This window comes from Ostrea edulis, chromosome 4 (assembly GCF_947568905.1).
Source record: "Ostrea edulis chromosome 4, xbOstEdul1.1, whole genome shotgun sequence".
Lineage (NCBI taxonomy): Eukaryota > Metazoa > Mollusca > Bivalvia > Ostreida > Ostreidae > Ostrea > Ostrea edulis.
The window spans coordinates 34,795,117-34,813,277 of record NC_079167.1 but is presented as its reverse complement, the minus strand read 5'-3'; the positions used below and the strand labels follow the sequence as shown (position 1 = coordinate 34,813,277).

The following is an 18,161-nucleotide window of genomic DNA, read 5'->3' as shown; positions in this document are numbered from 1 at the left end:
CAAAGATACATTGCTGGATCCAGAAAGTGCTCTACCAAGCCCGTATCTTTGCTTCTCCCGAAAACATAATCAGCTGTGAAGTCGAAACTTTAAACTTACCATGCGATTACGTATAGTGAAATCGCAAAACTTTTCCCAAAGCAATAACATCAAAACCTATGACTTTTCAACACTATACACGACCATTCCCCACGATAAAAAGACTAGACTTTTTGATATCATAGATAGTTGCTTCTTCAACAAAAATAGAAAACGGAAATATTCATATTTACTGATCAGTCATCCAAAAAAGTACTTAATTAAACACCACTCTGATTCAACGTACGAGAACTCTGAAGTTGAAATAAAAAATATGCTACATATCCTCATTGAAAATATCTTCGTGGTTTTTGATCATGTCTTCCAACTTACATAGGCAGTGCCTGCTGTCCAATCCTATTATGAATTATCATAATAAAATGCTGTTTAAATAAAGTCTTCCAACAGTCTGATCCCGTGGGGATCCGGGTTACAATAGGTCATCAGTACCCCTTGCTTGTCGTAAAAGGCGACTAAATGGGGCGGTCCTCCGGATGAGACCACAGAAACTGAGGTCCCGTGTCACAGCAGGTGTGGCACGATAAAGATCCCCCTACTCAAAGGCCATAAGCGCCGACAATAGGCCTAAATTTTGTAGTCCTTCACCAGCAATGATGACATATCCATGAAATATTCTCGATAGTCTGTTGGAATTCCCATGGACACAAAATATACTCCATTGTTAGCTGACGTGTTTTTTATATTCATTTTAAGCGAAATGCATTCAAAAACTTCTACGCGAGAAGAAACATTCTCTTGCTATGGCCTTCAATTCGACATTTAGATATATCGACGACGTTTTATCTATTAACAATTATAACTTTTATTAATATGTCTATTCCATATAGCCCTGTGAGCTTGAAATAAAAGACATCACAGAGTCGTCTACTTTTGCTTCATACTTAAATATTTTATTAAAAGTAGACATTAACGGCAAACTGACAACTCAACTGTGTGACAAACGGGATGATTTAAGCTTCTCCATCGTCAACTTCCCATATTTATGTAGCAATATTCCATTACCACCTGCATATGGTGTTTATATATCTCAACTGATTTGATACGCAAGAGCTTGTTCTGCGTATGGTCAGTATTTAGATCGAGACAAGCTATTGCCAAACAATTTGATGGTACAGAGGTTTCAAGAATCTCGATTAAAGTCAGTATTTCGCAGATTATATGGTTGTTATAACGATATAGTATAGCAATACAACCTAGCATTGGGTCAAATGCCGTTTGACGTGTTTCATACCGATTGTTAGACCGTTCTACTCATGTAGAAGATTTTGAATAATTTCTGAAGAAGAACACGTAGGTGGATTAAGTATAAAATGGTCTTTATCTAGGCACTGTAAAGTTTGTAATTAAAAAAATTGGATGATGCAATAGTGGAAGTACATTTGAAGAAAATGCATGGTGTAGACTTGACCTTTTTATGAAAAAGGATGTTGCTAATGTTTATGGCATCTAGCTGGATTCGAAATGAGTATTGGTCATAACCCTCGGTGATTTAAAGAGCCTGTGATGGGTAACATCCATAATCATAGAATTCGGTCTATATTCTGGTGTTGAAAAATCCAACTATGGACTAGACTTAGCTATTTCAAAGAACATATTCAGAACTCTTTATGGAACTATGTCTTTTAATATACTACAAAATTACCACAATCAAATCAATGAGTTTAATTGCCAAATAGATATTATGGTTGCTAAGTGACAACACTGATAATGCAATTGTGGCCATAACATGTCTTTCTGTAGCCATTCGAAACAATTTAACTTAATTACGTTGCATGATGATGAGTAAATGCCAAATCATTTTGAAAATATAACTTTAAGACAGATCTTAACCATTTTAACCAATAACAATGATGAAGATAATGAAAAGAATAACGACCAAAGGTCTTCAAGTTCAAAATTCGTATTTTATTCACATACCCATAATTTTCGAACAATGTTCTGCCAAAATGTTTTAATTAAACAAAATAAATATTGCAACGTTTAAACGATATCTTTACTGATAATCTAAATTCACGTACATTTTTGTATTCAAACATATTTGGTTGCTAAGCAGCAAGGCCATAGCAAATATTTTGATAATAGTACTGTCCGTTTTTTCTCTCGAAGTGCAATGTGCATATGAATGTTCAAGTACTTACTTTCAATCACTAGATTTACATGCATCATATCTAACAAAAATGTGGTTTTATATTCAAACTCTTTTCTATTTCTACACTGTGTAGAAACGGACTAAGGTAAAGTGCGTCACCCTAGTCTAAGATGGCGACAGGCAAGTACGATTCCATTATTTTACACCTGATCCCACCTCTGGTGTATCCAGGGATCCGTGTTTGCCCAACCATCTGTTTTGTATTGCTTATAGGAGTTATGAGATTGATCACTGTTCGTTATCTTCACCTTTCTTTACACCTGATATATAAATATATGAAGTATACATTGCAAAAGTGGTGATTAATGTTGTAATAGTTTTAACAGTAGATGGTAAATAGTGTAATGATTTCATGTTTTTCAATGTTGCAAGAGGCCTACAGAAACGGTGATCTAGAAACTTAACTATGGCTGATACACAATTAGCTAGCAGCGGGTGATCTAGAAACTGTTGCTGATCATGTGACCCACAGAGGGTATATATACAGCTGCAGCCAGTCAGTAAGGTTCTTTTAAGCCAAGCGGAGGAAGAAGAAGCATTATAACGGTTAGTTTGGTCAGGTGGATTGCCTAATATTGGAGGCTTGCCACAGGTGGATTGCCTTATATAAATATAGGAGGCTTGCCACACTTCTTTGTTATATAGGACCATTTGTTTGGAGTCTGACCACAGTAGTGGCTAGCATTTTAGAGGTTGACCTCCTGGAGGTTCGCCTATTTATTTGTCATTCTTCCTCGGTTAGGGAAGGTGTAAGGATTCAGAGGTTAGCAGTTCACTGTCCGTCCTGAATAAGGCATTAACACAGTAACTGCTGTTTCTGGAGTTGGACCACCTTTATTCGGCTAGGGCTTACCTCTTAGATAGTTGTTACTGCCTGAATAAGGCATATCTCTATCTAGATGTGTATAAACTCATAAAGTAGTAATATAGGCCGACCAAGTGTGATTTTCCCCTAAGTAAGGGAAGGGTCTTATTTGTATATATTTGCAGACCAGTAGTTATATATTTAAATCACTTTAGAGAGGAAAACTGTATCAATTTGTTCAATCATTTTTACAGAGGAAAATCATTTACTTGTTGAATTAATTCAAAACCCCAGATCCTGGAATCAACCGGGTACGAACCCCCTTGACACGTTACAATAGTCAATATAATTTGCATGATCAGCGCCTATCACAGCGATATAGCGATTTTAAAATTATGCCATTATTAGGGTAACGCAAATTTACGACTAGGCTAAAGGAGACCAATGATCAATTGTAATGACTAGGGTAACGCATTAATAAATAACTTAGTAAATGAATAAAATGTTGAATTGGTTGTTTCAAGGTCTGCCCTAATGTGTTTCTTTATGTTAATCTTTAGAACCCTGGACGTTAGGTGCTACACAGGCCTATAAAAACTATTTGGTAATAGTACATGCACTACAATATAAGATTCAAACCTACTTCAGAAATAATATAAGCTCTTCATATTGCGAAGGTGAAAAGGGATTTTAAATAACAACAATGGTGGATACGAAAAAGTAAAGTTAGAAATTGCAAAAATTCAAAAGAAAACAAAATAACAAACTTAAACTTCTTTGAAATTAATTAAATGAAATTAGACTATGCAATCATTGGCATCGAAAATGTATTAGAACGGGCTAGCGTCGTTGATCAGGACACGTTCGGCTGAAAAATATAATTTATGTATGTTTTGCGAAAAACTTGGGAGAAAATTAAACTCCCCTCCTCTTCTCGTTCATGCAAATTGAATTAGTTTGTCTTACATAATTCATTCACAACATGGAACTACATTTCATAATATATACTGGCAAGAAATTCATTTCGTTCGTTGATTAGTTGTTTTATGTCCCATCGAGAATTTTTCAGTCATATTAAAACACGACCAGTTGTACATGTTTAAACCTATGTTTAGCGCTTAAGGCCGTAGCAGGGATGATTCTTTAACGTATCAACATCTGTCGCAACACAGAACCTTCGTTTTAAGATAAAATCCAAAAGATCCGTGATTTTGGCGAAGGAGCAATCACTACCTATGTTTACGCCGCAGGTTTGACGTGGCCTTGACACGAGCGTGGCTTGAACTCACAAACTCCCGGTTACGAAGCGAACGCTCTTGGATACCACTAAGATACCGCTGGAGTTCAGTTACCAATCTGCAAGATACACGCATTTGTTTGCGATTTCCATTTTCTTCATGAAAAACGCATTTTATGTTGGAGACATTCACAGAGAATTTACGTGTATATGCAATACATACAATACACCAAGGAAAACGCCAATTTCTCGACAGAGCGATAAGTAAATACATCATATTCTCCATTTGACAAAAATAACGGACATGAAATGGAAAATATGATATATATAAATATGATATAACGTTAGAAATTACTAAACTTTTATAATAACATGCAACTTGAATTCTTATTTATTTGGTAAAAGAACAAAGTTTACCATCGGTTTGACATCTATGCACGTCTATCGAACTCTATCACATAAACTGCCTTTAAAGCTTTTATTGTTAAGAAGTGTGATACAAAAACATTGCATATTTGAATATACGGTAAATATCTTTACCCTAATTGCGGAGAACCTTTACGCTAATCGTGTATTAACATTCCAAACTTTTCACCCTAATCTGTAACAAAACTTTCTTGTTTTCTTGTTAAGTATGTGCAGTTTAAATAAAATCTCCAGATAGCCATTTAAAACTAACATTGCCAATTCAATTGGTACACAATTAATTAAGAACTAAAGACAGAAAACATCAATATTTTAAGGAGACAAGTGGAAGTCTGTTCGGCTGTCGGCATCTTGGATTAGGGTATTGCACTTTACTATTTGTTCTCTTGGTAATGGGTTGTTCCAATGGCGGCATGCGTTGACTAATATCTGTCTATGAACTGGAACATCACTACAGATATGTATAAGACATTGTCCAAAAATCTGAAACAAAAAAGTATTGTATAATAAAAATGAAAGTTTACTTAGTCCCACATATTAATACATAGTCAGAGCTATTGGATACCCAATGTGCTCTATAACTGTTTTCCACCATCAAGGCTATCTGAAAAGTATGCGTTTGATTACTTATGAAATTTTATGACAAGCAATTGCAGTACATATCTAATGAACATTTTAACTGTACAGCCAGATTAGTTTTAGTAAATCCAATCTAATTGTAATGCATTTTCTTAATCGTTTTAAACTGGAAATCACTGTTACAATACTCTAGCTATAGGTGTACAGTTCCTCTTCAATGAGAGACTGCGAACTTCCTTGGGAAGCATACGACAATCCTTCCACCTGTATATAACCATCTCAGCAAAGTGGTTGGTGGCAAAGCAGATGGAGAAAACCAAGGCTTCCACCAAGAACAGGTTCATAAAATCTGCAGGTTCCCTAAACAATCGGCCCCATATCTGAAAGGAAATTGCAAATAAAATCATTATTGGTTATCATACTCTATTTGTCAGCATTTGGAATACTTCTAATCATAAACAGAACAATAATTTTCAGTTTTTGTATCTTCTACTTTTAGTATTTATGAATATCTAGTAATGCAACAATAAACAGTAGCATGGCACATGTACATCATTGTATGACAACGGCATGATTCATTTTGTGAATGTACTATCTGGATGTATTTGAATCGTCTGTTTTAATTCAACAATACTATTAACCAAATGTTTATGGATTGAACCCTATATTCAACCTCAACTGAATTTCAGGTTGTATCCCGAATGAAATGTCACAGTTCCTAGATCCTCCACATCAGCATCCTTCCAATGTTAGAATTCCTCAGTGCATTATCACTAGCGAATGATGTATTGGAGATTTCAACTACAGATTTGGATGTCAATACCTTTTTAAAGTAAAAAATATTGTTTTCAAGTATTATAAGTTTCATGGTAGCAGGAGGTTGTTTCGCACGAAAGTAATGGTCAACTTTATTTAAAGATAGAGATGTCCTCTATCTGAAGTGCTACTTTATAAGGGATTACACGTGTTAAGATATATGAAATAATGTTATCATACATTACCAGTGGAGCAGAGCGCGTAATGAAAAAAGTTAGACATCAAGTAGGTGTCACCTTGATGCCTAGCATATACATAGGACAAATACTGAAGAAAATCGCGTTGAAACCAGCAGGGTCCAGCGAAAATACTTTAACTATGAGATAAATTGAATAGTACCATATTTAATTGATCACTGTTTCTTATCTTCACTTTTTCGTGTAGACTTTTAAGAAATGTAGATTTGGTTCTTGATCAAAATATAGGGCTCATGACAGGTGTGACCGGTCGACAGGGGATGTTTACTCCTCCTAGACACCTGATCACACCTCTGGTATATTCAGGAGTCCGTGTTTGTCCAACTCTCTCATATATGTTCAGCTCTTAGTAAACAATTGGGAATTAATTTGGTTTTATATACTTGGTTTAGATTTTATATAAAATAGATAATCTATTAAATAAAAGGCAAAGATAACGAACAGTGAAATGACAAATTATGGTATCAGATAGTAAACTTTTCATAAAATGACAAACCTACACACTGCTTTTCGGGCATAATTTCTTTTCTAGTCGGCCTGTGTAACTACGGTACAAAAACTTACACAAAAACGTAGGATCATAGGCGCCTGGGTCAAGGATATTGTATATATATATATTATGAATCAGTGGGATAAGACATTTTTTAAAACGTGGATAAATTAGTGTTCTGTGATAATGACACATGTATTTAAGCTTCCTGGAACATGAAAAAATATATAAAGAGACACCATAGATCAGAGAAAAATATATTTTCGTGGTTCGAATTTCCTCCATTGTTTACATATAGGTTATAGTGCAATATCCTTGACCCAGGCGCCTATGCGTAGGATACAAAAACTTACATATCATTTATACTGAATGCAGGTTCTCTTTGGACATCATCAAATGTATCCAGCAACAGAAAATGCAGGACATCTTCTGACGATATTATCAGTCGTTTTCATGATATAAATACAAGCATGCACTGCCTGGTTTTCATTGAACCGGAAACGTGCTGCCCCTGAACGCTTTCAGAAAACTCCACGATCTGGATCACGGAACAAAAGTAGATAATGGCAGGGCTGGTCGGCGCGGGTTCGAATCACGCCGGTAAGTGCGAAAGTTATCCAGTTTACTTGCGGAAGGTCGGTGGTCTCTTCCCTGATACATTGTATCTGGGTTCTCTCTTCCACCAATAAAAACTGGGCGCCACCAGATAACTGAAAAATTGTTGAGTATGGCGGAAAACAGCAACACAGCCAACCAACTTTACTGTGCGATGCTCGTTGATCGGTTCCAGGGACATTTTGTGAAATTGTTAAATGACTGAGTGGACAATTAAGCAAGACGCTAGCACCAGAACACGTGAACCCCGACCTAGGGGCTATAATTGTCACAACATTAAACATAGGTAAACTATTCACTTCTTATCATTAACATGTGTTCAAGTCTAGTGTTTTATTTGACGACTTAAAAAGATTTCTAAGTACATAATGAACATAAGTATATGATACATATTTTCAACACGAACCATAAAACGCAACCATAGTACCGAATTTTCCGGACCAGGGGCTAGGGATTTTGCAGTTTCATAAAGGCTTATCACAATGTACATATATACTTCTATTCTCATTTTACACTATTATATTATTTGATATTTAAGAGTTTAAAGAGAATAATAATGCCCTTTACAATATAAAATGTAAAGCCTACCCAAACAGCAGAATCTCTGATCCAGTTGCCATGAATTTAAAAATTCTGGTATAAATATTTTGCTTCATTTTTGTATGTCTAATAGATGTCTGATGTATTTTATACCGATTGTTAGGCTTTTCTTGGAACACTGATTATGACTACGGATTACTCAGTTTACATGATCAAGATATAGTATAGGGCTAACGGTGGGTGTGACCGGTCAACAGGGGATGTTTACTCCTCCTTGGCACCCGATCCCACTTCTAGTATATCAATGGGTCCGTGTTTGCCCAACTCTCCATTTTGTATTCGTTATTGGAGTTAAACGATTGATCACTGTTCCTTATAGTCAATAGTTATTTAAGGATGTATGTATTATTCATTAACTTCACCTGTTAGGAAATCAGATTCAGGAGAAATTTCAAAGAGGTCTTCGTGTACTTCTAATCCAATCGTAGACTTAATCTGCTTCAATTCATCCAGACTCCGTTTTTGTAGACGTTTGAGCAGAGTAGATTTCCCAGCCCCTGCACACCCAACTATCATTGCACGAGCCCTGTGCATTCTCCGAGTCCCTTTCTTGGCACATTCTGCGTATCTCCGTCGAGCAGCATAGTTCCATTTCAGAATTTCCCTAGGTATGTTCACTACAAAAATACAGAAATACCACATCTTTCCAAAATTGAGTACAATAGCTGATAAAACTGCTATATGAAATGTCACATTGTAAAAGGGCACACCCTACCCATGAACACTTCGTAGCCTACGTCCAGGGTACACCATATTTTTGGAAATCACTGCGCACCCTAACTGGGTATTTGGTGACTCTTGAAACTATGCCATGAAGTGACCCAAGTATGATGGGATCAGGATACCACGATCAACCGATGTTGCGTGTTAATGCTAAATATGCATCTTTGAATTGCGTGCAAGTGAAGCGTAAAAACAAATATTCGTAAATTGATGATCGTTTCAAATATGTAAACGTGATTTCTTTAAATCTGTTTGTGATTGGATATATCATTGTTTCATGTAATGTAAGGTATTTTAAGAAAACATGGAACCATCTCCTCAACAATGTGTTGAAAGTTTGAAATGGATTTATTTTACATCAATTGATTAATCAATATTACATTATTCTTCTGAAACGAAAGTAAAATTAAGCTATGCCATAATGTGTCCATTGCTTGTCTTAAGAGGCGACTAAATGGGGTGGTCCTTCGGATGAGACCGCAAAAACCGAGGCCCCATGTTATAGCAGGTGTGGCACGATAAAGATCCCTCCCTGCTCAAAGGCCGTAAGCGCCAAGCATGGGCCTATATTTTGCAACCCTTCAACTGCAATGGTGACGTCTCCATATGAGTGAAAAATTCTCGAGAGGGACGTTAAACAATATAAAATCTATTAATCAATCAATCAATCGATTCGATATATCCTAGTGAACACAAAATAAAAGACACCACAGAATCTTCCACATTTTCTTCCTACTTAGATATCGTATTGAACATAGATGTTAACGGCAAACTAATAACTAAACATTTTGACAATCAGGGATACTTCAGCTTCCCCATCGTCAACTTCCATATTTATATAGCAATATCTCATTAAAACCTGCATGGTGTTTATGTCTCTTAACTGATTCGATACGCATGAGTAAGTTTCTGCGTATGTTTAAAGCTGACATGAATTAATAAATACGTACACCTTTCTCATCTTATCCGCCATATTTCTCTCAGGTAGCCTAATTTACTCTACCCGTATAAACCCCAAATGTGATTGTCACACTTGAGTGATTTTTCTAGGTGGACTCGACCAGTGCACATCTCCGATAGTAATATATAGGGAATGCGAAACAAATAAAATCACATTTCAAAACATCATGCTTTGCTCAAAATTACGAAATATTTATTGTATACCAATGCAACATTCCGAAAGTTTATATAATTTAGAAAAAAATGCAAAAAAGGCTTTTCTTGCGTACTTGCAAGTGTATGCAAGTATTTGCAGTTTCTTATTAAATAAATGCGGAGAAATCATTTGCCAATTACATGCTGATAGAATGGAATAAGCAAAGAGCATAAAATATATTATTTATATCAATTCTTGCAAAATATGTAACGCACATGGCATATTCGCCACAAAAAACCCCCCAACAACACCGTATCAAATACGGACGTCTATCCAACAGGTATCGGAGATGTGCACTTACCGAAAATATTAGATTCTCTTTATTCTGATAAATCCACGAAACAAAATGATAAACTCCATTTGTATCTCGTTAGAACTTTACAACACGTTGTCATTCCATTATACAGACTGCGACACACTTCACTCGTGCCAAACAGGGTGTCTTCAATCAGGGGAGATGTCAGAGTCGAAATTTTTTCCTGTATTGAATGCTTGTCTGGTCGAGGTTTTGCAGTTTATAGAAATCGGGAATCTAATCATATACACTGAGCATTTGGTTGGATATATTGCGTGCTCAATTATAAAATTTATCGATGATCATATACAAATTTGGATATACAAATAAGGGAATAATGATTAATGATCGAAAATATACATCTGTTTAAAAATGCGGGTATTACATTTGCAATCCATAATAAAACTGATAAACAGTTGATTACACAAAGACACATATAAAAGGAAATGTATAAACGAAAATATAGTTTTATTGTTTCTTTAGGAACCACATAGTCATTTACGGTCTCTGTATGTCCATATTCATTGATTGAACAGGAGAGAGAGAGAGAGAGAGAGAGAGAGAGAGAGAGAGAGAGAGAGAGTCCTACTTCGATGTACAATATATCATTTCACAGAAGGAAAGAAAATTGATCACTGATATAATGGTAAGCTTACAAGCATTAAAAAAATTCCAGCTATTTAAAAATGTGTTATTGACAATATATTAAAAATTTACAGGAGATGATGCTTATAATTGAATTTATTACAAATTTAAAAAAAACCAATATCAGTTTAAACTGTGCATGTAGAAAATACTGACTTTGTATGTTAGAATAACGGAAAAAAGTAAATTGTCATAAAAGTTGGGAGAGCAGACCAGCCCAGCCTCCCTGCCCACCCCTACCCCCTGTATACGTGCCTGAAACAACATATCAATTCGTGTTGAAAGAAAGGTGCATATCTGAATTTCATTAAATTCCAAAGGAGCTCGAATTTATGTGGTCCCCTATTAATTATTTTGTATGCAAGATTCGTTCCCGAATTTAGAATCATGCTTTCATGATCAGTCAGAGCAGAAATGAATTCATTTTGAATTACATCTAGTTTGAATGCAAATGTGGGGTTCCTTCTTTAAATTTCATCAGACTCATTAGAACCCCTCCCCCAAACTATGCAGCTTTGTTTTTATTGGTATCTAAATCGGCATATGAATCCGGATATACATTATAATGTTTTTTCGTGATCATATAGATATCGATACTAGAAAATGTTTATACTCTTGCCTTTTGCATATCCTACTAATGCATTACAGTAGATTGACACTGTATCATATCAAATAAAACCTCAACACGAATTTTACTGATTTATGAATACTAACATCTTATTGAATACATTTGAATTTGAAATTTCGACGTACAGCGGTATGTCTATTTTCAGAATATATCCATTGCGCCAGATCTATGAAATGAAAATAATCATTATGGCATGTTACAGAAACGTTAAAACACACATATGCTATAGTCCTGCAATGCATGCATGCGATTTTTCTGCATACATGTATTTATGTATTCGTGAATGAAGTTCCTACGCTTAAAACTATCTTGGCCTTTATGAATTTTTGTCTTGTGATTTTGGTTTACCATTCCTTACACTGTGTAAATGAAGGAAAACTTAGTAAAGGGTGCAATTCTACACCATACAATTAGTATGCATGCATGTGTTGAAAAGCAAAATGTACATGTAATAACCAGACATGTATCGTAATTTTTCAGGGGGGGGGTGGGGTGGGGGGGGGGGGGGGTGGAATATTGGATTCTTCAAAATTTCTTGCCATTCAAACTAATAATTAAAAAAGATGACCGAAAACAGCAATGAAAATAAAACAAAAAACCCAAACAAACCAAGATGTTTTTTCCGATGTTCAAAGTCCTAACGTGGGGGTGAAGGGTTAAAAGTGTGTTTTACTTTCACTACCTCAATAATTCCCCCCTACACTTCATTTTCTTCCATCGTTGGGGGTGGGAGTCCTTTAGCATGAGTGCCTCATAATATCTTCATTTTCTTAATTGGTGGTGGTGTGTGTCTTCTACTATAGCAGAACTTTCAAGCTGGGGTCAAGTTTGGGGGGGGGGGGGGTGTCACCCAATATATATTTACTTGCATTACAAAATAAAGGCTTCTCACTTCTGTGGCGCGGGTTCGAAACCCACTCGCGCCGGTAAGTGAGAAAGTTTCCCAGTTTACTTTCGGAAGGTCGGTGGTCTCTTCCCAGGTACATTGTATCTGGTTTCTCTCTTCCACTAACAAAAACTGGGTGCCACCAGATAACTGAAAAATTGTTGAGTGTGACGGAAAACATCAAAGAACAAACAAACAAAATAAAAAAAAAGGATATTGTTATCAAAGATGGGGGGCAGACACTCCTGTCCCCTCCCCTTGATTCTATGTACCTTTGTACTTGACCTTTGTATTTGGGAGAGGCCCTACATAGGCTATGCCTATTGCCCAATCCCGTTGAGTTTCTCAATAAAATATGCTTAAATAAAAAAAAAATCTATGTGCTTGATAACTACGCATATGATAAACTCAATTATTATGTTCCCCAAACAAAGTTTGGGAACATATTGTTTTTACTCTGTTTCTTCTTCTTATTATTATTAAGGTCTTCCGTCTCCTGCAGAAGACCTTACTATTATTGTTCGCGTTCTTCTTCTTCATTATTATTATGTTCCCCAAACAAAATTTGGGAACATATTGGTTTTACTCTGTTTCTTATTATGTTCCCCAAACGAAGTTTGGGAACATATTGGTTTTACTCTGTTTCTTATTATGTTCCCCAAACAAAGTTTGGGAACATATTGGTTTTACTCTGTTTCTTATTAAGGTCTTCCGTCTCCTGCGGAAGACCTTACTATTATTGTTCGCGTTCTTCTTCTTCATTATTATTATTATTATTATTATGTTCCCCAAACAAAGTTTGGGAACATATTGGTTTTACTCTGTTTCTTATTATTATTATTATGTTCCCCAAACGAAGTTTGGGAACATATTGGTTTTACTCTGTTTCTTATTATGTTCCCCAAACGAAGTTTGGGAACATATTGGTTTTACTCTGTTTCTTATTATGTTCCCCAAACAAAGTTTGGGAACATATTGGTTTTACTCTGTTTCTTATTATGTTCCCCAAACAAAGTTTGGGAACATATTGGTTTTACTCTGTTTCTTATTATTATTATGTTCCCCAAACAAAGTTTGGGAACATATTGGTTTTACTCTGTTTCTTCTTCTTCTTATTATTATTATTATGTTCCCCAAACAAAGTTTGGGAACATATTGGTTTTACTCTGTTTCTTATTATGTTCCCCAAACGAAGTTTGGGAACATATTGGTTTTACTCTGTTTCTTATTATGTTCCCCAAACAAAGTTTGGGAACATATTGGTTTTACTCTGTTTCTTATTATTATTATTATGTTCCCCAAACAAAGTTTGGGAACATATTGGTTTTACTCTGTTTCTTCTTCTTATTATTATTCTTTCTTTCTTCTTGGGACTTTTTTGTCCACGAGTGTTCTCAGAAACTACTCAAGGGATCAATATGAAACCTTTCTAGGATGATAGTATAGCATATGTAGATGTGCGGAACGAATGTCATTTTCCATGAAAATTCATGCATGTGCATGCACGTGCATTGGATTTTTTGTTTACAAACTTTGGAATGCGTCTAACTTTTTTATTTTTCAATGAAATCGTTTCCTATTTATATCGTAGGTATAACATGGGACCCTTAACTGTTTGGCATCGTCAAAATTTCAATTTTGCACGCGCATGCACGTGTGCTTCAATTTGATTGGATAATACAAAACCGTTTATAACATTCATACCAATTAAGGAAATTTAATGATATTTACAGGATAGGTAGACATGTCAAATATCTACAGATTGATGTAATAAAAATTGCAAACGCGCATGCGCACGCACGTGCATTGTCTTTTGAAGGTTCAATTCTTTCAATGACCCTAACTTTTTTGTTTTTTGTCAAAATCTTTTCAAACTTGTATTGTATATGTATCTTGATATTCTTAACAAAAGTGTATAGTCATAATTACCATCCGGCACGTGCATGCACGTGTGCTAAATTGTGATTGGACGATTTTGAAATCGCCATAACTTTCTTATAAATGATGGAAACAATATGAAATTTATACTGTAAGTATATCTATCAAATGTCTATTGAATGACATCAACATTGATGCTGAGTCATACTCACGTGCCCGTGTATGCACGTGCATAGCTTTTCTTTCATTTTTCGGGTACTAAAATGGTCATAACTATTGAATTAAAAACTGAAATGAATTCAAATTTACCCTGAGGATCTATGATATGAATGTCTGTGAAATGGTGTCAACAAATTTTCCATTATCAAAATCGCGTGCGCGTGAATGCGTGTGCATTGTAATTTTTGACGTCTAAATTTGAGTATTGGTCTATAACATTTTGAGATTGCAATGAATAGGTTTGAAAATTAGGTTGCAGGTATGTTTTGGGCCTGTCAATTTATTAATAGTCTCAAAATCACTTCCCTGCACGCGCATGCACGTGCGCTTAATTCTGATTGGACGATTTTGAAATCCCAATAACTGTCTTAAGAGTGAAGCGATCGATACGAAATTCATATAGTAAGTATATTGTTCAAATGTCTATTGATTAGCATCAACAAAATTGTTGTGTTGTACTCACGCGCACGTGTATGCACGTGCATTGATTTCGGTATTTGTAGTTTTGAGTTGTCGTTAATTTCTCGTTTTTCATTGAACAGTTGTGAAACTTCTCTTGTACTCATATAGTAAGACTTCTAATGTATCGAGATGGTTGAATTATGTATGTGCACGTGCATGCACGTACGTGCACGTGCAGAAAACTTTAAGATCTTTATAACTGATTTGTATTAGCATGAAATGGACTGAACGTTATAAGATAGTTATATATTCACATGTTTCACAGTTTGCAATGGTCAAAACCACTTGTACTGAAATAAATGACACCACTTGCTAAATGGGGGAATGTTTGGGGAACATCTGTAACGGTCCCCGTTACAATAAGTACTAGTTATTATGTTCCCCAAACAAAGTTTGGGAACATATTGGTTTTACTCTGTTTCTTATTATTATGTTCCCCAAACAAAGTTTGGGAACATATTGGTTTTACTCTGTTTCTTATTATTATTATGTTCCCCAAACAAAGTTTGGGAACATATTGGTTTTACTCTGTTTCTTATTATTATTATTATTTTTCTTTCTTTCTTCTTGGGACTTTTTTGTCCACGAGTCTTCTCAGAAACTACTAAAGGAATCAAGATGAAACCTTTTTAGGATGATAGTATAGTATATGTAGATGTGCGGAACGAATGTCATTTTGTCTGAAAACGCATGCATGTGCATGCACGTGCATTGAATTTTTTGTTGACAAACTTTGGAATCAGTCTAACTATTTTATTTTTGAATGAAATCGATTGATATTTTTATCGTAGGTATAACTTGAGACTCTTAACTGTTTGGCATCGTCAAAATTTCAATTTTGCACGTGCATGCACGTGTGCTTCAATTTGATTGGATAATACAAAACCGTCTATAACTTTCATCTTAATAAAGAAAATATAATGATATTTACAGCATAGGTAGACATGACAAGTACCTACAGATTGATGTGATAAAATTTGCAAACACGCATGCGCACGCACGTGCATTGTCTTTTGAAGGTTCAATTCTTTCAATGACCCTAACTTTTTTGTTTTTTGTCAAAATCTTTTCAAACTTGTATTGTATATGTATCTTGATATTATTAACAAAAGTGTACAGTCATAATTACCATCCGGCATGTGCATGCACGTGTGCTAAATTCTGATTGGACGATTTTCAAATCGCCATAACTTTCTTATAAATGATGGAAACAATATGAAATTTATACTGTAAGTATATCTATCAAATATCTATTGAATGACATCAACATTGATGCCGAGTCATACTCACGTGCGCGTGTATGCACGTGCATATCTTTTCTTTCATTTTTCGGGTACTAAAATGGTCATAACTATTGAATAAAAACTGAAATGAATTCAAATTTACCCTGAGGATCTATGATATGAATGTCTGTGAAATGGTGTCAACAAATTTTCCATTATCAAAATTGCGTGCGCATGAATGCGCGTGCATTGTAATTTTTGACGTCTAAATTTGAGTATTGGTCTATAACATTTTGAGATTGCAATGAATAGGTTTGAAAATTAGGTTGCAGGTATGTTTTGGGCCTGTCAATTTATTAATAGTCTCAAAATCACTTCCCTGCACGCGAATGCACGTGCGCTTAATTCTGATTGGACGATTTTGAAATCCCAATAACTTTCTTAAGAGTGAAGCGATCGATACCAAATTCATATAGTAAGTACATTGTTCAAATGTCTATTGAATAGCATCAACAAAATTGTTGTGTGGTACTCACGCGCACGTGTATGCACATGCATTGATCTCAGTCTTTGTAGTTTTGAGTTGTCGTTAATTTCTCGATTTTCATTGAACTGTTGTGAAACGTCTCTTGTACTCATATGGTAAGACTTCTAATGTATCGAGATGGTCAAATTACTTATCAGCACGTGCATGCACGTACGTGCACGTGCACAAAATTCTCAGATCTTTATAACTGATATGTACTAGCATGAAATGGACTGTACGTTATGAAATAGTTATATATTCACATGTTTCTCAGTTTGCCATGGTCAAAACCACTTGCACTGAAATAAATGGAACCGCTTGCTAAATGGGGGAATGTTTGGGGAACATGTGTAACGGTCCCCGTTACAATAAGTACTAGTTATTATTATTATTATTATTATTCTTTCTTTATTCTTGTCACCCTTTTTTGTCCACGAGTGTTCTCAGAAACTACTGAAGGGATCAAGATGAAACCTTTTTAGGATGATAGAATACTCTATGTAGATGTGCGGAACGAACGTCATTTTGTCTGAAAATGCATGCATGTGCATGCACGTGCATTGGATTTTTTGTTTACAAATTTTGGAATGCATCTAACTTTTTTATTTTTCAATGAAATCGTTTGATATTTATATTGCAGGTATAACTTGAGACCCTTAACCGTTTGGCATCGTCAAAATTTCAATTCTCCACGGGCATGCACGTGTGCTTCAATTTGATTGGATAAGACAAAACCGTTGATAACTTTCATGAAAATTAAGACAATTTGATGATATTTGCAGGATATGTAAAGATTATAAATATCTACAAATCTATGTTATAAAATTTGAAAACGCGCACGCCACGCACGTGCATTGACATTTGAATATTCAATTCTTTCAATGACCATAACTTTTTTGTTTTTTGTCAAAATCTTTTCAAACTTGTATTGTATATGTATCTTGATATTCTTAACAAACGAAAACAGTCAAAATAACTATCCGGTACGTGCATGCACGTGTACTTAATTCTGATTGGACGATTTTCAAATCGCCATAACTTTCTTATAAATGATGGAAACAATATGAAATTCATACTGTAAGTATATCTATCAAATGTCTATTGAATGACATCAACATTGATGCTGAGTCATACTTACGTGCCCGTGTATGCACGTGCATATCTTTTCTTTCATTTTTCGGGTACTAAAATGGTCATAACTATTGAATTAAAAAGGAAATGAATTCAAATTTACCCTGAGGATCTATGATATGAATGTCTATGAAATGGTGTCAACAAATTCTCCATTATCAAAATTGCGTGCGCGTGAATGCGCGTGCATTGTAATTTTTGATGTCTAAATTTAATTATTGGTCTATAACATTTTGAGATAGCAATGAATAGGTTTGAAAATTAGGTTGCAGGTATGTTTTGGGCCTCTGAATTTATTAATAGTCTCAAAATAACTTCCCTGCACGCGCATGCACGTGCGCTTAATTCTGATTGGACGATTTTGAAATCCCAATAA

General features: G+C 35.2%; 1 protein-coding gene across 1 annotated transcript in view; it reads right to left on the bottom strand.

Annotated features, from left to right (window-relative positions):
• LOC125668285 (uncharacterized) overlaps positions 1-18,161 on the bottom strand; it is a 174,248-nt gene that overhangs the window by 37,743 nt on the left and 118,344 nt on the right. Inside the window, exon 11 of the mRNA XM_056162491.1 lies at positions 8,376-8,630. Coding sequence (XP_056018466.1) covers positions 8,376-8,630 — 255 coding nt within the window. The remainder of the gene's footprint in view (positions 1-8,375; positions 8,631-18,161) is intronic.